At 47.6% G+C, this 24,803-nt stretch overlaps 1 protein-coding gene across 2 annotated transcripts in view; it reads right to left on the bottom strand.

Annotated features, from left to right (window-relative positions):
* SEC22B (SEC22 homolog B, vesicle trafficking protein) overlaps positions 1-24,803 on the bottom strand; it is a 158,944-nt gene that overhangs the window by 33,018 nt on the left and 101,123 nt on the right. The window contains exon 3 of one of the 2 annotated variants that reach the window (XM_086964448.1): positions 1,882-2,042. In XM_086964448.1, coding sequence (XP_086820574.1) covers positions 1,882-2,042 — 161 coding nt within the window. The remainder of the gene's footprint in view (positions 1-1,881; positions 2,043-24,803) is intronic. The other variant, XM_086964449.1, reaches the window with a different exon arrangement.

Here is a 24,803-nt window from a genome sequence, read left to right as displayed (position 1 = left end):
GGCATGGAACCCAAGTACCTTGAATTCGCAGATTTGAACTTATCTCAGGAATGCAGAGACATTCTGGCTCAAGCTAGGGCTTCGTCTACCATCAAGACTTATAAACTCAAGTGGAAGAGATTCTGCCATTGGTGTATCTCAGCCAATGTCCATCCCATTCATTCCACTCCAGAGCAGCTTCTTCCATTCTTCTTAAGCCTTGCTCAGTCAGGACTCTCTCATTCTACCCTGAGAGTCTTCTTAGCTGCTATATCTCGCTTCAGGCATGATGGCTCTTCCTCCCTCTGCTCGTCCAGAATCATCCGACAATTCTTCAAAGGGCTTTTCCGCAAGTTCCCACCTGTTCGGCGCCCTCCTCCCTCGTGGCACCTCAATGTTGTGCTATCCCAACTTATGAAGTCACCATTTGAGCCTATCCATAAATCGGATATCAAATTCCTCACTTGGAAGGTTGCGCTTCTTTTGGCTTTGACCTCATCTCGCCGCGTGAGCGACCTGCACGCTTTCACTATCAAGCCGCCCTACCTTCAGTTCAGGCCTAACGGAGTGGCGCTCCGCACCAACCCCTCTTTCCTACCTAAAGTACCGACAGACTTTCATTTGAATGAGCCTGTGTTCCTAAAAACTTTCTTTCCGGACCCAAAGTCTCCGGCGGAACAACGCTTGCATTCTTTGGACATCAAACAATGCCTTAAATTTTATATCGCTAGAACTGCCTCCTTCCGCAAGTCTGGCCAGCTGTTCATCGCCTACGGACGTTTCCGTAAGGGACATCCTGTTTCTAAGCCTACTATTGCTCGATGGCTATCCTCAGCCATTGCCTTCTGCCATCAACGAGCTGGTAAACCACTGTAGTCTTCAGTGAGAGCTCATTCTATGAGGGCGAAGTCTTCATCCACCGCCTTGTTTGCTGGTGTGCCTCTTCATCAGATTTGCTGTGCAGCGACATGGTCCAGCAGGCACACTTTCACCAGGCATTATTGTTTGGACGCCATCAATGATGCGGATACCGCTGTGGGACAGGCAGTGCTTCGCCATCTGTTTCAATAAGGTGAGCCTCTGTTCCCCCCTCCTTGATGTTTTACTGTGATTGCTATGATGTTACGTGACTGTATTATTCTGATACTGTCTTAATTCTTCCATTTATTTGCCTTGCAATCTCAGTTCTCGGAGGTTACTGCTTTCTATTCTATTCAAGCATGTGAATCTATGAAAGACACCCCTAATACTGGAGAAGAACAATTGTTACTTACCTGTAAACAGGCGGTTTTCCAGTATTGGTGTCTTTCATAGATTCACATGCGACCCACCCTCTTCCCCTCAGAGGCTCTCTTCTCCTCATGCGCTCTTTATTACTTGTGCTACGAAAATCTGAGGGCTTGAGCTTCTGAGGAGAAGGTTCTAGAGGGTGCCGACGCCTGATTGGCTGTAATTTGGACTAACATAATGACACTAACGTGTTACAGTAGTTTTTTCTCTTTACCATTCCTATGTAAGAATGGTTTTTTGAGATTCCTATTATGTTTTCTATTCTTTTCATGTATTATATGTATATATATATATTATTATATATAATTATTATATTTAGTATTATTTCTATTTTATTTACCGTGGGACTCCCACTTCGACGACGGGGAATATTCAAGCATGTGAATCTATGAAAGACACCAATATTGGAGAACCACCTGTTTACAGGTAAGTAACAATTGTTCTTATCTTTTGTTTCACAGCTTCCTTGATTTCTACCAAGAAAGGGAAAGGCAGGCAAACTCTTGTTGGCTTTATCTATTATGGAATGTACAACGCTTCAAATGGGAGTCCAGGACAAGTCATTCGAAAAAAACATAAAATATAGACAGTTGCATCCTGGAAATACCTTACCAAATTCAATGAAGGAATACGGTCTGGACACAGTTGGTACCTTCTTTCCGTGCTGTTCATCAAACTCGGACTGCAGATCTTCGAGGTATGCGAAGGCGAGCTTTTTGGGGAACGCCGCTTCACAAAGAACCAGATAACAAACTCCATTTTCTATGACATAACTAGAATTTAAAGCAGAAGAAAGAACTCGGGCTTGAATCATGAACACCAATCTCGGATTCAGAAAGGAGAATGCCTACACAATTAAGCTACAAAAATAAGTGATTTAACTTCGTCAGTTGATCTCTCTCCGTTTATGGATTTAAATGCTATTTTGCACATTACATGTCCCGAACTTGCAAATCAGCTTTTGACTCAGTCTTTAGCCCTATTTTTCAATAGCCAATAGGCTAACCGACAACCCCCAAGTATACATTTAAATTAAACTTGGCAGGTAATTTACATTACTTCCAAAAGGCCTGCATGGGAGATATCTAGGTTCACATGCAAATCTATAGAATTACCAATACTGGAAAATAAGTTAATCATGGGTATCTTACAAGATGGTACTGGATCTTGTACAGTTTCACATCCTTTTTTAAACAGCACTCCTATTTAAAATGGCAGGACAGTAGATGCACCGGTATACTTTGGAAAATCAGTCAATGGCACCTGCTTAACTGAGCATCAGTGCAACATACAGTGCTGCTGATCACTGGTGCAAGGAACAACAAGCATTGGCATAGCCAACAGGTGTTGCCTTTGCAACCTCATAAGTGTTTTAGCTAGAGATATTGGCTTTGTCAATGTCTTTAAGCTATGTTGTAGAGCCGCGTGGCTGCTGTGCAGCAAGCTGAAAAGTTATAATAAAAAAGTGTTATAAGCATTTTTGTTACTTTATATATAACCAAGAAGACATTATGTACAACTTAACAACCCTATTAAAAAATAATTAACATAAAAATGTCTTCTAGTTTTTTTGTCCTTGCAATGCTGGCAACTTCTCCCTGCCTGTTCATATGCTTGTTTGTTATAGCTGTTCTTTGTTATGGTGGGACATAAACAAAGGGAAGGTGGAGGTTGGAAATAGTACCCGAATTACAATACAAGCAGTGTATGGTCACTAGGGCAGAATTCACAGATTCCGAGGGCAGAATGATGTGGTGCTGAGTGATGCTGAGGTGGTGGTGTGCTGGTGCCAAGATGATTCTCAGGTGTTGCTGAGTGTTACTGAGGTGATGCCGAGGTGGTGCTGTTTGATGCAGAGGTGTTGCTTAGTGATGTAGAGGTGCTGGTGCTCATGTGGTGCTGAGCATGTGCTCTGGCAGTGCTGAGTGATGCAGAGTTGGTGCTGTGCTGAGGTGATGCTGAGGTGGTGCTGTGTTGGTGCCGAATTGCTGTTGTGGTGGGGCTGCGCTGGTGATGGTGCACTGATGCAGAGGTGGGAGTATTATAACCCATGAATTCCTCCTGCATCATGTACACATAGACGGCTTATATATTTACATGAAGTCTTGTGTCCCTAGAGGTGCATAAACATACTGCTCTCCTCATACTCTATGCCCTATAAGAATGACAGCACATTAGAAATCAGTGTAATTCACCTACCACAAGCCACCTCTCAGCTTACAGTGCACTGATGTGCAGGGCTTGTCATACTGTAGCATGGCTATTAGGTCGGTAAATGCGCAGAAATGCCTTTAAGTGGAGGCTGTAGTAGTAACAAAGTCATAGTATTTAACCCCTTCGATGCTGATGACGAGCTCAGCTCGTCATCAGCCACGGGGGGCATGTGCGGATGACGAGCTGAGCTCGTCATCTAACGCAGCTTTTGCAAAAAAGCCGCGTAGCGCAAAAATAACCGCAGCAGCGATGCGGTTAAAAAAAGGTAGGGAAGAGACAAAGAAGAGTGATCAATGTGTAATAAAAAGACAGAGCTGGAGACTGGAGTGTACAGTGTTGCAGAATGGATAACTTATATTGTGCCACACTTCACATATGCCAAGCAGTGGGTAAATTGTTTGCTGCGGACCAGGGAACCTGCCATCAAAATCCCAATTTCCCCCTTGACACATTGTGTAACCTTGGCCAAACCAAATTGTGGCCAATCACGAGTCGGATGGTAATCCTGATCTGGTCGGAGTAATCAAACGAATTAGGACTAGGGGTCCTGCTATGACACTGATTGCCATGTAGCCTGCTGAAAGCAAGTGAAATATTCAAGTGTAAACCATCCAAAATTGCAAATATCAAGTTAGAATCTGCACGGAAACCCCAATTACTACATGCTATTAGGAATTTTTGATGTGGAACCTAATAAATACCCGGTGCACCTGAGAGAATAACGCGCAATTTAGAGCAATATTGCAGCCGGTATTACCAGACCCTGTGTACCGAGCCACTTTCTGTGCCTCAGTTCCCATAACAACCAAATCGGGAGCGCTTACAATTAGGATACTATAACCAAACAAGCATTTGCAATTCAATAGGTCTCGCATTAGCAAAGTTTGAAGTTGTTGGTATTGTAAATAGCATTGTTTTTTATCTATTTGTTTTTAAAAGCTTCTGTGGTGCACTATTTATTCTAGTTTTATGTGGTACTATGTTCCAACGTTTTAGACGTCGCAGCGCTAAAAGTAACAGCTGTTACAGAAAACGGCACGTTGCTTTAGTAACTGGGTTTTAATGAACGTACAGGAGAAGCTGGAAGGAGTGGTGCTGGTGACTGCGTCCTCTGCTTGAAGTGCTTGTGCGTTTAGCTGATGGCCTCTAGGAGCTACACTCCTGATTTTGCCTCCTTCCGGGTTCCTAATATTTCGGCCCTCCTAAAAACCTAATTTGAGCAATGAATTTCAAAGAGGACTCACGCGTTTTTAGCTTTTTTATGTGCAGAGTGGCAGCACGGAAAAGGGTTTTGCTTTTTCAGGCTTATGTTTAAGGGAATTATTTCTTCACGCCATATAATGTCAAAGCACACATGATGTAGACCCAAAGTACCACCCAAAATATTATTCCTTACCCCCATCACCGCCACACAGCACCTGAACCATAATTGGTACATGTGCTCGGCGGTGGTAACAGTCTCTGAAGTTTTAACGCGGTTTATTAGAATAATAGCCCGATGCCGAGATGTGTAACTCCCAGGACACGGGTTCGGTCCTGTAGATGAATAAGCTATTTTCAAGCAGCACTGCGAAAGAAACAAGTTCACGAGCTACTAGTTGGAGATGCCTCTTCCACATCAACTAAGAACACAATATGATTCTTCTCGAAATTAAGAGGTGTGAACATGGAAATCGGTCTGAAAGGGAAGCTGGGAGGAAGGGGTAGAAGTGTAGGGTATGTGTGAAGCTGAAGACTGCGCTGGGTTAAGAGTGAGCAGCCGGCTGGCGAATGACACGAGACCTGGGTTTTCTTGTCTGCTGTCACATTCTTGGGGTCCCCGTCCCCAATTCCATCCCAGCATTTGCTACATGCTGCAGAGTCCCCCCAGGACCCCTCACATCCCTCCCCGACCCCAGGTCACCAGAGGCCAGAGCTTTTTCTCCTTCTTGACAAGGTGTTATCCAGCGACAAGCAATGCCTGACTTTAGTGTCTACCCCCAGGGTCTGCCAGGCTCTACTCATCAGTTCTAAATGAGATAATGCCCCGCCAGTGACACCTATGAAAAACAAGCTTTGGAGGCCTGGAACATTCTAAAATGTCACACTTGTAGATATATGATGGTTAGTTGTGTTTGTACTGCCACTGGTAGCGGTGGTAAGGAGCAGTGGCCTCTTGAAAAGGGCCCTGCCACTTATTTATTTACAAATCAAGCACTGGTGGTGCTGCACGCGGCCCTGTGTTGTGTGGTGACCCAGACCAGATTACTTAAACCAGGGTGCAGGGAGGGGGGGGGGGGGGGGGGTAGAGAGCTGTAATTGTTCGGTACTAGACTGCATACGGGCAGATGGTTTTCACATTACTCGTGTTTACACAGCGATGCACGGGGGACATGACAGTCTTTTGGCCAGCTGCCATGTGTAGGATTAGAAGGAAGTATTTCAGCTGTGAGCCTGACCACGCCTCCTCGTTAATTAGGGGGGTTCCTTTCCTCTGTATAGAAAAGTTGTTACTAACAGTTCACTTTGACAAGAGGTTGTGACCGGAGTTCACATCCCACACACCTTTGGTTATTACTCCGCATCTGTCCCAGTGCTGGCGCCATCATCAGCCACGGCGCAGGGTCACAAGAAGCGCTGCCGTCTGGCAGGTGCACCGAACAGGGGCCTGGGGGGCTGTCCAGGGTCCTGTCTGCCGCTGTCTGAGTCCGAGGCGCTGCCCTGGCACGGTGACGCGCTGTAAATCTTCCCACTCACTTCAGAATCACGGTGCCATGGTCTCAGGTTGGAGGGGGCAAAGTAGGGCGCTCAGACACAGCGCCATGTAGTGGCTGAAAGGCAGGGCTTTAAGTGGGATGAAAAAACTGGGGGGTCTCTCAAAGGGGCGTGGCTACTAATTAGGGGTTGTTTTTTAAACACTTGCGCTAAAAATCTTTGTTTAGTATAGTGTGCCGCCCAACTTGTATTTTGCTGTTTCTGTCATTGCATCCAGATATGTGATACAATAAGTAACATCATACATACAACAAGTACGGACTATTGGCTTTGTCAATGGTTATTAGTTGCATAAGATAAATAAGCTGCAACTATATCTTGTTACATATAATATTGAAAAAGCTTCCAATTAAAGCCCTGGTGACCCCACCACAATGTTGCTGCTCTTGCGTTTCAGAAAGAGAAGAGAAATCCAGAGAGAAAATGACTCTTAAAGGATTTCCCTTCCCCCACAACGCTCACCTGGCATGACGTCATGCAGTAACTTCTCCATCAGTGAGAAGTGAGCAGTGTGGGCAGCGCACATCCATGTGCTTGTCTCGAAACGGGTCTCTATCTGGCTGTTTTGTGCCCGGGCGCTTTTTTCCGGACTGCAGTGACAGTAAACTGCTGTCTCTGCAGTCTGGAAAAAAACGGACCGCCTGTGCCAGGGCTCAAAACAGAGCCCGATAGAGACCCGTTTCGAGGCCTCTTTTAAAAAACTCCCGGTGCTCAGACCCCTTGAGACCCGGCCCACTTAAAGCCCTGCTGAAAGGGTATTCTTTATGGAGATTATGCTGTGGCAGCATTTATTTAGCGTTTCATATCCCCGAAGTGCGCACAGGGGCGGCCTTAGGCATGTGCAAGCTGTGCACCTGCACAGGGCCACCAAACCCCAGGGGCCACCACGCCAATATATATCCTTAATATAATAATCCCCTGAGGATGGATACATATTTGCGTGGTGGCCCCTGGAAGGGATTTGGCGGCCTCCGGCTCTGTTCCACTTCCAAACACCCTGACCCGCCTCCCCCCTCTTCACTGGCCTCACTGGCCACCGCGCTCTGCCCCGCCCGGACTCCCTCTTCTGGGGCCCCCTACCTAAGGTCCCTGCCCAGGGCCACCATGAGCCTAGAGCCGCCCCTGGTGCGCAGAAGAAGCAACTTAAGATATCCCTTGTAAACGTATATCGTGCTTGTACTCCTGTCCACGTCTTTCTGCTGGGTGAAACAACACTCCGTCCATCGACCTACCAAAGATAAAGGGCTGTGAAAGCCTTGTGAAACTAAATCACCTGCAGCAGTCTGTTCTCAGCAATGGATACATGAGCCGACTGCGGTACGTTTCCGGTTTACCACAGCCTGCACGTGAAGAGCATTGTGGTGTCTACGCTCCATTTGCTCACCCCAGGGGTAAATTAGTAATGTAAGTCTTGGAGCATAGGCTGCAGGAGGGGCAGGGGGAGGAGGCTTCGGTCTGCGAGGGAGCCCGATGCACACTTGCAAGCACGGTCAGTGAGTGACTCGCTCTGCAGCCGACTTCAGGAAACAACAAGCCACCAGCAGCGTACACACACACACACACACCTCTATACTGCACGCGCTTAGCCCACTCAGCTATCTCACAGGTGGACTTGTGATCCAGAAGTTGCACAACAATCTCCGCAGCAGCGTCGGAAACCAGCTTCCACAGGGGAGGGAGGGGGGTGCAAGGAAGAGCATGCGAAGGGCATCACCGCTGAAGGAATGCAGAAGAAGCGGTGTACCAAGCCCGGGAGGCAGCCCGGGAGGCAGCAGAGCTCGGGTGGGCGGGGGCGGAGGAGGAGGAGGAGGGGCAGGCGGTGATCTCACCGCAGCTGCTCTCTCCTGATAAACAGAGGCGCGTGACCTGTCCACACGGGTTTTATGACAAAAGGAAAGCAAGCTACCTTTTTCAGAAGGACGTTCTAAAAAGGGGACAGGGTGGCAACTAAAAACCCTCCTTTTCAATGGGAAGCCAGCGTTTACCATAAACGCTGACACTACCCAATGAAAAGGAGGGGCGGGGCTTAAAGGACTCTTTTTAGAACAAAATCTCTCGTAGGGCATGGCTAGCAGTTTCGCTGCTCGAGCCACGCCGCTACGAGACCTAAAAAACTGTGGCTCCTGAACAAAAATATAAGAAATAGGCAGTATTGCTAATTACAATGCCAATAGACAGGGGTACAAGGGGATGTCCAAAAGAGAAGTAAGACCATATACAACGAGATACTTGTAAGTTAAAAAATGTTTATATACATAAATCAACACAGTTATATTCAAAATAAGTGCATGGTGTCCCCAATGAACATGTAACCTTTAAAACAGTGTGTGACATTTCGTGACATAGAGAAATGGTTTCCATAATGACAAAGTCGGCCATCAAATTAGTACATACAAACACAACCTTCTAATCTGGTGATAGAGGCTTCTAAATGGTTCGCTTTTAGGTATTGTTGACGGCTTTTCGACCCCGTTCACAGTAGGGGGTCTCTTCAGGACCTAGCAATGCAGGGACATCTGTGGGATGATGATAAAATAGAATAAATCAGGGGGGCAGACACAGCCAAAGGTCTGTAAGTTTACGCTAATGAGCGATAAAAAAAGTACCTGTAAACGGAATATGCTGTCCAAGTGACAGTGGTGCACCCCAAGGAAGTGAAGGTATGGAATGGGTACTCACGTGGGAACCAGCCGTGAACTAACAAAAAGAAAAGAGGGCAGTGAAACCTCATATTAAATTACTGAGTTAAGATAAGTGGCATTGCTGGTAGAAACAATGGTACAAGGAAACTTACCCCAGTGAGGGGAAAGACAGTCTAGGTAAGTGCTATGTATGATGTACCCTGGTTCCATGTGAGTAAGGTTTCCCTTGTTTCCTTTACACTACAATTAGGATGCATCATAAATGAATGCCTAAAGTGCTATGTGAAAGTGGACATTTACCCTTTTCCAAAACCATGATGAGACACGTGGTGTTCCCACAAATGGACGTACTTACCTACAGCACTCATGAGGTTCTCCTGGGAGTACACCTGCGCAAACGTGTGGCCAAAGATTTTGGGTTCAAAGGGACTATAACACTTTGCCATGCAGATATTATTTGGCACGTGTGTGCTTATGCTTATGCTTCTTGTGTGGTTGCTGTGTGCATGCATTGTTCTGTATAACAGAAAGAGTTCAGCAGTGCCATGTTATGTTGCAGTGGAAACAGCATCTCCAGTTTCATCGATTGGTGGTGTTGTGGAAACCTGTAAAATATATAGCCATGTTGAAGGCCAGCGTTGGAATGTTTTTGCATTATATGTAGATTGTGCTTTACTTTTGTTATCTTTGCATATTAACAGCTGGCGCAAAGGTATTTCTCTCCAATTTTCAAAAACGCAAGATGCTACTAGGTTGTAATCGCCAAACGCTGTGCTATGCAATTACCCAGTAACACAACATAACTTCTGCAAAAGTGGAGCAAACACATTTTCTACTTTTGTGCCTTTCGTAGTAGGGTCTGGAGCAAACCCAGTGCTTAATTTGTAAAATATTAAGTGCCAGGGCTCTGACCTAGAGGCCACTGCAGCCTGCACCACCCACCGCACTGGTCATCGCTGCCAAAACAAATACTATCTCTCTTACATATAAACGCGACCGCTCAGATGATTCCAGGTCTCCAAAGCTAAAGGAATGGCTTGGGAGGCAGGGTATTAGCACTATTTAAACGTATATTGTATTCCTAAACAACCATTGTTCTGCTCATCTCCAAATTAGATGAGCAGCGCCACCGTGTGGTAGACTGTTCTAAGTATGGTGATGACAATTAGGTGCCTGTGTCGAGCACCGTAAAGTACTGGCTCAAATTAAGCACTGAGTAAACCAAATACTACGTCCAGGCTTCAGTCAGCGGGTGCGATTCATGCTGCAGGGTCTCCACATGTGGTTGCCTTCCCAAACTATATTTGGTATGAGTGTATGGTGTGGAAGCTCTGGGCTATCCCTGTGGAAGTGTTCCAAAAGGTCTGAGAGTGGGTCTTGTGAACGGTCCAACTGGTGTGACTGTGGAGTGTGTGCAAACTTTTCGCAGTGTCCTGCTTTGTATCTAAAATGAACTTCGACACTGCTCTGTTTAGAATCCTTCAATCCAAATACAAACTCTAACCTTTCACAAAGGAAATGCTGTTTTCAATAGCACCCACTCCAGTCAATTATTATATATTTTTTTCCAAATTGACCTCTAAATTCCGATTTTACAATTAAGTTATTATAAGAGAAACGTGGCTCTGGAAGCCCAGTGCAACAGCCGGTCTAAAAAACACAATGCGATCTTTGTTCCTCAAAGGCACTTTTGCGGGGAGAGAGTAAAGAAGTTCAGAGTTTTTGTTTTAGGCAGAGGAAAAGAAAAAAGTAAAGAAGCAAAACAGTGACAGTGAAGACACCCACTCGCTGGTTAGAAAAGGGATTGAACTGGAGGGTGAGTGATAAAACACTGATGAAGATGCCGACAGACCGCTCATGTGGTCAAACTAAGAGAGCCTTCAGAGTAGATGAGTTTCTGGTCTAGCAGCGGTGCTCTTCCAACAAGGAATTATCTGAGCAAGTGCCAGACTAACAATCCAGCTTGCTTATAATACATGATCAATGTGTCGCCATGTTTGAAGAGAACACCTACACACAACAAGAAATGATTGGTAGGTCAATCAGTACAGAGGAGCTAACTAAATGCACAGTGCGCGTGCAGGTCAGGACGTGAAACTGCTGAAGGAAAGTGAAGTTACCTACTGCTGGAGAAGTGTGGCTCAATGGTTAGAGCGGCAGACCCTGATGCAGAGGTCTAGCCTGGGACCAGGGTTCAATTCACCGCCTCGGCGGGTCTTGGGCTCAAAATTCCACGAACCTGATAATTCTCGCCTCGGTGCCTATTCCAACCATGGAGTCCCACTCTGCAACTCTGGGCAATAGCTTGCTTAATCTCCACAACGGCCCCCACAACGCTAAGGATGCCTGGCCTCCACCTTCGGGGTGCCCAGGAGTGGATGCCTCACAGGGAAAGCCAGGATGGGTTCCACAGCGGTATTCGTACAAGCGCCTCGAGACCCTTGCGGGTGAGTAGGGTGCTATGCAAGTATCAATTTACATTTTACTGCTAAATTGCCAATCATGGCAACCCATTGGTATGACATAGTATTTATTGTTTAAATAAACACGTACACAGCATTGCAGTTATCCGCGGGACTACGACAGTTTCTGAATGTTTTTGACTTGCGGTGTTGTAGAGAGGCGGGTAGCACAGCGTTGAAGATGTATTCTTGGTGCTGTACAGACTGGTGTGATCAGTCATGGGCAGTGGAGGATGCGGTAAGTGCGCGGCTGTTGAAGCACAGCTCCGTGGAGATGTGCAATGTGTGGAACTAGTCAGTGAATCTGCACAGCAGTCAGTTCTTGCCCACGTTGGAGTCCTGTATGAGGGGCAGTCGGAACAGGACGTTGTACTGCTTGGCTATGCTGCATCTGGAGAAACCTGCTCATAGAAAGAGCAGTAAGGGAGAGGCGCCTCTGCAGCAGCTGCAGTAGCTTCCACAACCCATGGCTGGATGGGGCTCGGATCCGCCACCTGGCACCGCTAGCGCCTGATGCTCCAGGGCTTCCCATGGCAAGAATCAATACGCCTCTGCACCTCTTCAGGGGTAAAAAGTACTAACATAAATAACAGTACAATGAAGCGGTGTGCACCTTTCTTTTATCAAAGTAAAAAACAAGAGCGCGGCGGCCGTGAAGAAAGATGAAGTGCAGCAAATGAAGTGGCCACTGGCCTTTCTTTTATCAATAGAGCACCCAAAGTAAACAAAACACGAACACTTATGAGAAGTGCTCGTTCTGAATCTAAAAAATTAAAGTTCCAAAGACGCGAATTACAATGACACAAGTGGAAGAGGACCAATAGTCCATGTGAGTTAACAATTGAGAAAAAGGTGAGACAAGCAGGAACCATTATCCACTTAGTAGCAACATTTTTTAAAGGACCCTGACAAAAGACGATCAAAGGCTGGAGGCAAGCTCTAAGCACACAGAGTGAAGACAGCATGTCTCGAAGACAGTGCATGTGCGCTGCCTAGGCTTGAAGTAAAAAACACCAACAGTTAAAAACATGATCCGTTTCTTTCCTTCTTCTGCTTTAGAAGTGGTAATACATCTTTACTGTGTCTTTAATTTACAATAAAATGTGTCCACTCTTCTAGGAACTCTTAGAGCTAATAACATGGATACTCTAATTAATAGCCTTGATGTTCTAAATAGAGGTGTAGCTAACTTTGATTATCTACCTGTCATTCATTATTAGGAAATGTCTGAATGGCAAGTGTGTGTGTCATATTTGCGTGCTCTGGCCAGTCTCCATCTTTTGTTGTTCTGGCAATGCTCTGATGTGGAGCCTTAACATAACTCTGGGACTCAGAGGAGGCATTTGGGTGCTTTCTCCTGCGTAAAGGATGCAACAGTCATCTGGGGACATTTTCCAATTACCATAGGCATGCTCAAGCCTACATTATTACAGTACAACTGGGTGTATCTTCTCTTGCAAGCCTGTGGAGGATATGATGATGGTAAACAGTAGGGGGTCTCCAGCCACACCATGTACCGGTTGCATGTGGCATTGTGATGGATTAACCCAGCTATATGGACAGAGGGTGAAGGAGGTTGCAGGACCAGAGACTCCAGGAAATGGATATAAAAGGAGTGGGTTCTGCTGCACTGCAGAGTGGGAGAGAGAAATCACGTACGTTCAGCCAGAAAGTGATGGCAAGGATACTAATTCCCGCTCTAGGAGACAGGCCATGCTTAAGATCACGTTCAGGTTGGGATCATGTGCTGGCCCCATAGCTTCTATATAGTTAGTAACTGTCTGCATCCAAGATCATGCACCCCATACCACACAACACCGTAAAAGACAACTAAATCAAAAGACAGAAGAACAAGGATGTGATGTGATATTGATGGCTAAATTAACAGACTAGTAGAGGCCACAGAGCACATTGAGCCAATGAGGAGTACACTGCAATCTGCAGGATGTATAGGCTGACACGGCCATAAAGAAGAAATACATGATGCCCCAAGGGGTGGTCTGCCGGGATTTGCGTTTCTGACATGCATTATTTAAATGCATTCCATAGTTATCCAAGTACCGGATGCCAACCCGCTGGAAGGCAGAATACTTGAGAAGCCCCTGCGACGCAAATCGATAGCTCTAATTTACAGGAAGCTCATGAATAATCTACCAGATGCCCTAGAGGCCTTGAGGGGACTGTGGGATTGGGGTCTTGGAGAATTTTTCGATGATAAGTAGACTGAGGTGCTCTTAGGACCTAGAGAGGTAGCAATTAATAGTGGGTTCGGCCTTGTTCCATTAAATATTCTACGGTCCATTATACCAGAGTGCTGCTAGCGAAAATTGGTAGAATCAATAGCGATGGAAGTATCCTAGGTTGTGAGCAGAGGGGAACTTTTCTACATGTATTGTGGGACTGCACCGCATTACAGTTGTATTGGGAGAAAGTGATACAATTGCTAGACATAGTCATATGCCTGACACTGAACCAGGAAGGGAAGTTTTGTGCCCTGAGTATATCGAATGTCAGGGAATGCAGACATCAACAACTGTTTTACAATTTGGGGTTAGTGGTAGCCTGGTGCAATGTTGCAAAAGTATGGGGCTCCCTGACCCGGTTGTATGACGCTTCAACGCATGCTTTTACCATGCATGCCTTTACAGCCCAGGTATTACAACGCAAGTCGTTACAACAACTTGCGTTGGGGGGCGCTGGATAGTGGAATAGTTTAATTTTCTATTCCAACTCCAGTCCCGTGGATAGTAGGGAAGGTGTTGGATAGAAAATTAAACTATTCCCTATCCAACAGCGCCCTCCAGCGAAAGTCGTAACGACTTTCGTTGTAATTCCTGCGTTGTAATGGTAGTGCGTGGTAAAAGTTTAATTTTAAACGATGTTCCCCCCCTGACCCTACCCACACTAGTGTGATGGAGTGCGAGCTTGGACCGGTGCATGCGAACGGAGCGAGTTATATATGAAGGGAGAGGGTGTTTGCATACATTCTGGAACTTTTCAGATCCGTGGAGAAATTACTGTGACCTGCTAAAGTCCTTGATGACAGAAACACTTCATGTGGAATATCGATCACCCTACTGTACCCTCATGGGTATTGCTGTACCTGCGTCCCTCTACTACCTGTATGGTTGTTTTCTGCTGTTTAGGTGTCACTATGCATGATTGCCCACCTGTGGACTGGGCTAAGCATCACTGGTTACCAGCAGTCATTTTGTTTCTTGTGTTTCTATAAAAAGAACATGCAAAAAAAAGAATAGTATGCAGGAGGGTAAAATGGAAAAAATGAAGGGATTAGTTGATAAAAATGAGTATACATAGTCAGCATGAAAATAAAAAGTGGAGGAGTATTGAAGGATGTTTTGAGTCCACAGCTCAGGCCTCGCAATACTATGGACGACTGTTTTAACATGAGATGTGACGCTTGAAGCTAAGGTAGAGACTGTAGGAAGGTGGATATCTGACTATATGGTTACCCCAACTTTTTGCCTAGTGTTTAGCTGGTTTAGTTGGCCTGGGATCCTGCTAATCAGGGCCCCAGGCTATCTGCTCTCACTGTAAAATGGACTCAATGTACTTTAGGTACATATCCAATTGGGTATTGGGTCACCTTATGAGCCCCTGTATAGTGTATCATAGGTACCCAGGGCATAGTTGCATCCAAGGCCTACCAGGGGCTGCAGCATGTATTATGCCACCCCTGGCTGGCCATCCAAACTGACACAACTCGCTGATCACTCAGCTGGGGCAAGGTCGTGTAATCACCCCTTGTTTAGGTATAGTATTCTTATACCTACCATTATATATAGACACATATACATCTATAAGTCACTCCTATGGCAGGCCTTGACAATCCTGAAGGCAGAGTGCTTGGTTTTATGTGCAATGGTGCTCTAGCATGAGCTGAGCCTGTCTGCAGCTTTCGGAACCATGTCCTTATAGCTGTTCTATGATATAGACATACCATATACTCTTAAGTGCATTATAATCCTCGCTGTTAATGCTAACTTTGGTTTGGCTTTATCAAAACATGCTGTGTAAGGTGGCATACGCTTTGGGATACTACCCCCCTCCGCCAGTCCTGGCGGCGGGGGTAGCATTCCACCCTTCCAGAGGGAGAAGACATGTAGTTGTAGCTTTACCCGGTTAAAGTTAAACATAGCCTCAGCATCATAAAATGGATGCTGTTGCCACAGACACGAGTCTGACCTCCTACTGCTGGATGAAACTGCGGCAGGGAAGGCCTGGACTATAGGTTTCCTGCCTTGGGAGGTGCGAGCACCTCCCCAGACAGGCTATAGTGTATTGGGGCAGGGTGGGTTGAAAGAAATGAGACACTGCATGGGGCACACAAGGTGCTCCATACACAGCCCGGTCCAAACCAGTTGCTGGGGTACTCCAGCCCCAGCTCTGGCCCGAAACTGGACAAAGGGAAAGGGGTGTAACCACCCCCTTCCCAGGTTCCACCCATAGGAGGGACCTAGCAGGTAATCCATCCCCTTAAGATTAGTATAAAGCTTGGAGCTGTGTCTAGAGACATTAGATTATCCTGAACTGAAACTCTGAAACGAAACTCTGGACCTTCGACATTCTACTGCAACTAGAAGACTGAAGAATCTCCCTTGAGGTCAAGGAGTGACCACCCTGTTCAAACAGGCACCATCAGTGACTTTCCGGTTTGCTTTGTCGACGCTCCCGCCGGAACCCGAAGACTTAGCGACGCAGCCTCTGGACTTCGAGACTTATCTGACTCCGACCCACATCCACAGCAAAGCTGAGACCCGTGGCGGACACAAGAGACGTGGGACCGGATACCTGTAGTACCTGCTTTTTGCTAACTGTGCAGCTTCTGAGGCGTTCTTGAAGTTGTGCATTGGGACTTGAGAAGCCCCAGCCCTGAGCCGTAAGTGCACCGAAGCTCAGCCCTCCACGAGTGCCTCGTGGGGCCTGTCCCTGCATTTCTCCTCGACGCGTCTTCGCGGTTGGTAGCCCATTGGCTAGTGGCCCTCCTGAAGACATCCTTTTGAATCAACACCGCTTGCTCCTGCTTTCCTGTAAAGGGGAAGCTCCCCAGACCTTGCTGGTCTGAACAGAAGCTGATCTTCCATTCCTGCGTGGGTTGCCTTTGCCAAGGCTTGTTGACTCCAATCCGGAAGCCGACACCACCAACAGCGAGATCCTTCGTGGGACAGTCCGTATCCAGCTCTGGTCGTTGTCGACGCCACCTGGTCCACGTGGCTGCAGAGACAAGCTTTACTTCTTCACCTGTTTGCATCTCAACATTGCCTGGTTCCTTCCTGGTCACTGGCTAGTGACCCAGACTCTGTCCCCTCTGCTTTCAGGTTCTTCACTGCTCCGATCCACTCTTGGATCCAAACGGACATCTTCCCCCTGGTCGCCTGCAGCATCTTTGTGCAGCTCTCCATAGGATTCGACGACAAAACCAGACACGAAAGAACACCTACGCACCCAGCTTCCCTGGGTGAGGTAACTCGAGTACTCCGGTGCTCCCGTGGGTAATAACTATCCAAGTGTCCTAGTCTAACTGGGTTTTCCCGTAGTCCATCCGGAAGTGCCCGAAATCAACTACTTTGTAAACTTTATGTTCCCATTGAAAGTCCATGAGAACCCGCGTGTGTGTTTAGACACTGCACACGCATCCTGTGGGACTCCTACTTCCTAACCTGTGGTTGTTCTGTGTAGTCCCATCGATTTCCTAGGCCCTAGGCCTACTCACCTTTCCTGAAGTGCTTCTTATACCACTTACTTAGTATATGGTTCGTGAGGCCCCTAGGGCAGAATTGTATTTGTGCAACTTATAGTATGCTTATTGAGTCACTTGTGCTGTATCTCGAACTCTGACCTCATAAAGACTGCAGAGGGGTTGTGTTAGTAATAAATACATATATATTTGATATATACCTTGTGTGGTGCCTTTCATTTGGTATTCAAGGGGTTATTATTGGTAAAACAATTGGCTTCACATGCTCTCTGAAGTATTATTCTAAGACTGCTTTGACCATGCTACCACTAGGATAGCTGGTCTATAAGGTTGACTTTACAACCATCACCATAAGGGTTGTTTGGACTGATACAGGGTGCCCACTAGAATAGTGGACATCACATAGCAGGCTAACTTCCCACAGAGACAATAGAATATGATGAAGTGGCATGCTGGATTATGGCTCTGGGGAGTCCACTTTCCTCCAGGGGTACAGATGATAGCCTGGTAATTCCATGAAAACTAGTCATTTATGGTTTTGAGCCCGTATAGGTCACCGGCTGGAGAGGTCAGCCTGTTGTGGGAGCTAGTAAACACAGGGCAATGCAAGCTCTCCAGTAAGGCAGTGACGGAGAAAACAAGCATTTGCAATGCAATAGGTCTTGCATTTATGCAAGTTTAAGTTATAAACATTGTGAACGACAATGCCTTTTATGTTTTAAAAACAAAAATAAAAGGTATTATCATTTACCATGTCAATAGCTCAAACTCGTGTAATTGCTAGACCTATTGCAGTGCAAATGCTTGTTTTATAGAATCAACATGCCACATTTCCACCCATTCGGACCGCCATTAAACACAGCAAACTTTATAGTTGGTGCTGAGAGTGAAAGAGAGAGAGAAAGAGAGAGGGAAAGAGAGAGAGAGAGAGAGAAAGAGAGAGAGAAAGAGAGAGAGAGAGAAAGAGAGAGTGAAAGAGAGAGAAAGAGAGTGAAAGAGAAAGAGTGAAAGAGAAAGAGAGAGTGAAAGAGAGTGAACAAGAGTAAGAGTGAATAAGAAAGAGAAAGAGAGTGAAAGAGAGTGAAAGAGAGAGTGAAAGAGAGAGTGAAAGGGTGTGAAAGAGAGAGTGAAAGAGAGTGAAAGAGTGTGAAAGAGAGAGTGAAAGATAGTGAAAGAGATAAAGAGTGAAAGAGAAAGCGAGAAAAAGATAAAGATATAGAAAAAAGAGAAAGTGACTCTTTACACATTGCCTCTGATATAATCCTGATTGCTCCGCCAAGCTACCAAGGGGGTGTGTAACTCCCTTACTCCAACTAGAGTGGTGGGTTCTGCATGGCTTAGGTGCATAGCCTAGCCAACCAGAAACCCCATTTCTAACACCAAGCTACAGAGGGGCGCATGAAGCAGTTTTCAGTATTGCAATGCCACAAGCAGTGCCATTCTCACCTAGTTCCAGTGCTTCTGTGTAAAGTGGTTTTAATCACTTATTAACACCACAAGCGCTGTTTTTACTTCCTTACGCCGAATATACCTCTTTGTCCCGCAGTCTTGCCCGCATGGAATCACAACGCAGTCATTATCACGACCGCGTTGTTATTCCGCATACCATTACTCCGGGACACTGGATGTTGGAATAGTATAATTTACTATTCCAACTCCAGTCTGTGGGGACACTAGGGAAAGTGTTGGATTTTAAATCCAACACCTCCCCCCCTCCACAAGTCGTTGTTCCGACTTGCGGAGTAATGGTATGCGGAATCACAACGCGGTCATGGTAACGACCATGTTGTGATTCCATGCAGGAAGAAAAATTTGTCATTAACGTTGTTTACCCCTTACGCCACCTTTATAGCCCGCTCACCTATCCCATGCAGCTACCACCCCTCCCAACACTCACCTCTCACTAGCCACAATACTCCACCAGGGTGATGGAGATATTCAGTGGGTGATTCAGGAGAGTTGTCGGAGGTACGATGGTGTCTGTCGAGATGCCCGACGCTGTTCTCCTAGGGAGACTGCCTTATGGACATAAAAAGGGGCCCCTGCTTCCGAACTGTCTTCACCAGCTATAACGAGGGAGCTAAATACACTTCCGCCCAAGCCAGGGCACTATCGAACAATGATCGACCCTGGGTGTACGGCCACAGGCAGAGGGGAGAAGCTGGTCAGTAGTGTTTGCCCGCATGGTGGTTAGGGGTGGAAGTTGTGGACGTTTCAAAACACAATGTGCCTCGCACTAACCAGCAGAAACTGCAGACCAAGGCGGAAATTACCTGTACAAGTGTTTGCGTGGATGTGGCATCATCGGTGTGCCAGCGACTGGCAGTGCAGCGCACATCATATTTCCTGGTGACAGTTCAGGGCGCCAACTTGAGGCAGGAAGGGGAGGCGACTCTGAACACTGCTCTGGGAAGTGAAACCTGGCCTGCTTCACCTGGCCCAGCAGCTGTCTCGGGTTACAGTCCACGGGGGCGTCCTGTGCTCTTGTTCGAAGTTGGGACATTAAAAAGGGGTGGGTGGGGGCGATAAGCGCCCATCAGCACAGTTCAGCACCATTATTCTACACCAGACAGACGAAAGTGCAGCCGGGGAATAAGAGGGGGAGAGTACCAGGAAGGTGACACACAAGGCCCTATCCATGCACTTAGAGGCCACAGATAAGGGTGATAACAGGACACTTCTCAGCCTGGGGATACTTTTAGGGAGTACTTAATTTGTGAAAGAAAGTGCCGGTACCCAAAGCTCTGCTCAGAAGCCGGTGGAATTCAACATAGGTACGGGGAATACCAAGGCTGGTAGTCTCAGCCACTACCACACACTCCCAGGCACGTTTCTCGCTCTTACAAGTTTTTCCCTTTGTGATGGTTTTGCAGACTTTTCCTCAGTCTTTCCAATCTGTGCATATTTCCCCTTTCTTGCACCAAGTAAACATCTGACATGGGGGGGGCGTGGCCGAGCGCGGAGAGAGATGGCCGCCTAGTCCGCGAGCTCCGCTCGCCACGGCACTTATCCTGTGAATATCCTGCTCTTCCCCGGGTCGCACAGGCTCGGGCAGTGCTCGCAAGACGTCGGAAGATGCGAGGATCGGCGGGCGGCAACTCCGGCGCTTGGCGGTGACTGGTGACCCATCCATCCACCCTTTCTCGCTAGACGCCGTGGCGGCGTCCGACTGCTGGCCGAGGGACCGGATGTTGGTGCCGGCCGCGGATGCCACTGGAGGTCGCGGCTTTGCGGGCCACGCAGCCCATATCTCTTAGCTGCGGGAGAGACACTGCGCCAACCCGGACGGACGTGGGGACTTGGCGCCACCACAGACACGGGCGCACACGCTGGAGATCTGATCCATCGCCTGGCACGACCGTTCCTTTGTTCTCTGCGCTGTGTGTAGATCTACTGGACGAGCTGAGATCGCCATTTTGGAACGGGAGCAACGTTGCTGGCGCTGGCTGACCTGGGGCAGACCGGTGCATCGTTTCAGACCTCGAAGGTATGGAGGTCGGCGCTCCTGCGCACAGTTGGTGGGTCTGCCCCTGCTATTGAGACTCTGTGCCATATAACGCCGATGCTGCCCGCGCTTCTTATGGGGCATCCTGTAACTGAGTGTACTGTGTATTGGCAAGGTGTAATGGCGGGTCGATCGTAGCAGCTGGAGGTGGCGCCAGCCCCTGCTCTGGTGACTTTTACACTAACTTTTCGGCTGGGCGGTTCGGTGGGGGTCACTGACATTGGCCGAGGTAGAAGATACCCTGAGAGCGAGTGATTTTATATCGGCTAAGCACCATGGAACCTACGGCTCGCGACCTCATTGCTGCTCTGAGCTCCCTGCGCTTTACCTGTTTGGATGGGGCCGGGGACCTTGCACGGCGCCTGGACGCTATTATCACCCAGCCGTGGGAAGAAGGCTCCGGCGATCCCGTGAGAAGTAGTGTTGTGGGCGGATCTTTGCCGCCATTAGATGTGCCTGCTACGTGCCTACCGGTGGTGCCATGGAGGGCCCTGGATGATGTTGGTCACAGATCCCACCTAACTGGCCGCGTGAATGTGCCATCGAGGCCTAGTGCTACAAAAAGTGCGGATTCCCCTCATGGGCCTGTTTCACCACCCGGCTATCTTGTGTTGCCACTACCGGGTCGCAACCTGAGGGATTTGCTCGGAGCTTTGTTCCTGTGCCTACATGTCCTCAGGAGATTACTTGTCAGTCCCTTGCCTCTGAGATCTCTCGCTGAATTGCTTTTGTTCTGCCCGCCTGGCCGTCTTGTTCATCCGGGGCGGTGCCCCATTGCAAACTTTCAGTGGCTACGTATTGACGGAAGGGTAAAGTTGGGACAGGGGTGAACTCTTCCTTTTTGCATCGCAGGACTGATCCCCGGTCACCCATTATGATGTGGACGCTGTGCTGAACTGTACTACGACGCCGCCATTGTTTGTCGACCTGCTGGTCTGTTTTGTGATCGCGCCTGAGCTGCTTTGTGCGAATGGGGTGGGGCGGGAGTCTGCTTGTGTTGACTTTCCCCCGTCTTTTCCCTTATGTGGGTACTCTTGGGGCGACAGGCACGTTAGTAGGGGGGGGGGGGGCGTAGCCTCTTCGACGTGCAGGGTGGGGGGATGGGGCTTGATTTTCGTTTTCTTTTTGTTTCTATGGCCTTTTCTTCTTGTTCTTTCTCTTGTTTCCTTCTTCTTCTTTCGTATCTCGGGTCAGATGGGGGTTGGGTTTAGTTCTTTCTGGGACGGATTTTCGCGCTTTGCGTCTGTGTCACTGTCGCAAGGTTTATTGATTCACGACCATGATATCGATTTTAATGCATAGTTACTGAATGATTATACATCCTGCTCTTCCTTCCCTCTTATACTACTGTTTGAGGGCGCATTTTCTGCTGCTAATTTTCCCATGTAATAAGTGCCTTTCTGCATGTCGTAGGATCCTTTCATCGTTGTCATATAATGATCCCTCTTATATCCTACTATACCGTATACCAGCTAGAATGCAACTCCTGATGTGACGAATTGACTGGGCGGGCGCTAACTGGGGTGATATGTATTTCGGTGCTTGTTTATCCTTATTGTGCTGATTTACGCCAGTTTCTTGATAATGATGTTTAACTCGTGTATATCCCTTTACTTGGTCCGCCCTTTCGGCCACCCGATCTGACTTTAGGACGATTCGTCTAAATTACAAAATGAAACCCTCTCTATCCTTCTCCTGTGGCTCCTTGCCAGTCTACCGTAGTGTTGATATTGTTGATTTTTTGTCCTTTATTTGCTGCACAAGGTACCTTGGAAGGCTATTTACTGTCATAGCGGCCGGCCCGCAGTGGTTGTAGGCAGACGCTGTGTACTATGTTTCTGATAAATAAAGGTTTTCAAAAAAAAAAAAAAAAAAAAACATCTGACATGGGAAATTAAGTGCCAGCCCCAAAAATAAGTGCAGGTGGCACGCCCGGCTCAAATTAAGCACCACTTTTAGCTTCTGTAAGGCACAAGATGGAAAGGTCCTGGTAACAAGCTTGTCAGATAAGTGCCAGTGGTACCCCGGCTCAAATTAAGCACTGCTTTTAGCTCTGTAAAGCAAAATCAAAGTGGATAATGGACTGATCTGGGTTTAATCCCCCATCATTCTTTAGCTCACTCCGCCACCCCAGTTCAGACATGGCCATATGCAAATCAGTCTGACCCTGTGCCTCATGGGAACTGTCCAGCCCGAACTGCCAAGCCAGGACTTCACTGGACCGGAAACAAGCATCCTGTGACCGGTTTCTGGTTAGTCAGCCGTCATCAGCCAGGCTAGCTTGAATCCAGTGGCACAGTGAACAAGGGACCCAAGTCTGGGCATACCCTGCCAACTTAGGGCGAACAAAGCAAAACCAAAGGGGATGATGGATGGAGTGTTGAAAAATGCAAGCACTCACCCCCAGTCAACTGATCTGGGTTTAATCCATCATCGTTCTTTAGCTGACTCTGCCACCCCAGTTCAGACATGGCATGGTGAGTGTGAGAAGTTAGCCTAGCATATGATGTCCACTATTCTAGTGGGCACCTTGCACCAGTCTAAACAACCCTTATTGATGGTGGTTGTTAAGTCAACCTTATAGTCAAGCTATCCTAGTGGTAGCATGGACCAGCAGTCTTAGGCTAAGACCCCAGAGAGCATGTGAAGCAAGCTGTTTTACCAATTATAATCCCTTGAATACCAAATGAAAGGACACCACAAAAGGTATATATCAAATATATATGTATTTATTTCTAACAACCCCTCTGAACACTTTATGAAGTCAGAGATCGAAGTACATCACAAGTTAGTCAATTAGCATACGATAAGTTGCACATTTACAGTTTTGCCCTAGGGGCCTCACTAACCATATACTAAGTAAGTGGTATAAGAACCACTTCAGAAATAGTGAATAGGCCTAGGGAATCACTGGGGCTACACTAGACAACCAAAGGTTAGGCAGTAGGAGACCCACGGGAGAGGCATGCAGTGTCTTAACACAGTCGCGAGTTACCATTGATTTATAATGGAGAACAAAGAAGTTACAAAGTTACTGTTTAAGGGCACTTCCGGATGGACTAGGACAAAACCCCACTGGAGAAACGGAGTACTCGAGTTACCTTACCCAGGGAAGCCGGTGCATAGGTGTCTTTTCGTGTTGGGTTTCGTCGATGCTTTCAATGGAGATCTGCAAAAGAAGTGCTGCAGGCGGCCAGTGGAATTGTGTCCAGGTGGATCCAAGGGTGGATCGAAGAAGTGAAGAACCTGAAAGCAGAGGGGAAAGAGTCTGGGTCACTAGCCAGTGACCAGGAAGGAACCAGGAAGGAACCAGGCGATGTCGTGATCTCAGGTGAAGAGGTGAAGCTTGTCTCTGCAGCCACGAGGACCAGGAGGCGTCGCCGACGACCAGGAGCTGGATTCGAGCTGTCCCACGAAGGATCCAGTTGACTGCGGTGTCGGTATCTGGATTGGACCCAACAAACCTTGGCAAACGCAATCCACGCAGGAAGTGAAGATTGGCTTTGGGTCAGACCAGCAACGTCTGAGGGGCTTCTCCTTTGCAGGGAAGCTGGCGCAAGCCTGGAGCAACCAGGAAAGCAGTTTGGTTTCAAAGGTTTGTCTTCAGGGGGCTCACTAGCCAGCGGGCTATGAACCGGGAAGACACGTTGAGCTGAAATGCAAGAGCGGGCCCCACTCGGCACTCATGGAGTGTGGAGGGCTGAGCTTCGGTGCGAATGGCGCTCGGGTCTGGGGCTTCTTGTACCCCAATGCACAACTGCAAGGGTGCCTCTGTAGTTGCACTGTTAGCAAAATGCCGGATGTCCAGGGTGCCCGGTCCCACGTCTCTCGTGTCCGCCACGGGTCTCAGCTTTGCTGTGAATGTGGTTCGGAGTCAGAGAAGTCTGAGAGTCCAGTTCCTGCGTCTCTGAGTCTTCGGGTTCCGGCGGGAGCGTCGACAAAGCAGACCGGCAAGTTACTGGTGGTGCCTGTTTGCACAGGGAGGTCACTCCTTGACCACAAGGGAGATGTTTTCAGTCTTCTAGTCAGAATAGAACGTCAAAGGTCAAAGAGTTTCGTATCAGAGTGTCGTTCCAGGATAATCTAAGGTCTGTGGACACAGCTCCTATCTTAATACTAAAATAATGGGCTGGATTACCTGCTAGGTCCCTCCTATGGGTGGACCTGGGAAGGGGGTGGTTACACTCCTTTCCCTTTGTCCAGTTTCGCGCCAGAGCGGGTCTGGAGTGCTCCAGCAA

This window comes from Lissotriton vulgaris, chromosome 1_1 (assembly GCF_964263255.1).
Source record: "Lissotriton vulgaris chromosome 1_1, aLisVul1.2, whole genome shotgun sequence".
Taxonomy (NCBI): Eukaryota; Metazoa; Chordata; class Amphibia; order Caudata; family Salamandridae; genus Lissotriton; species Lissotriton vulgaris.
Note: the sequence above shows the minus strand (reverse complement) of the source record. Positions and strands in the feature narration are given on the sequence as shown.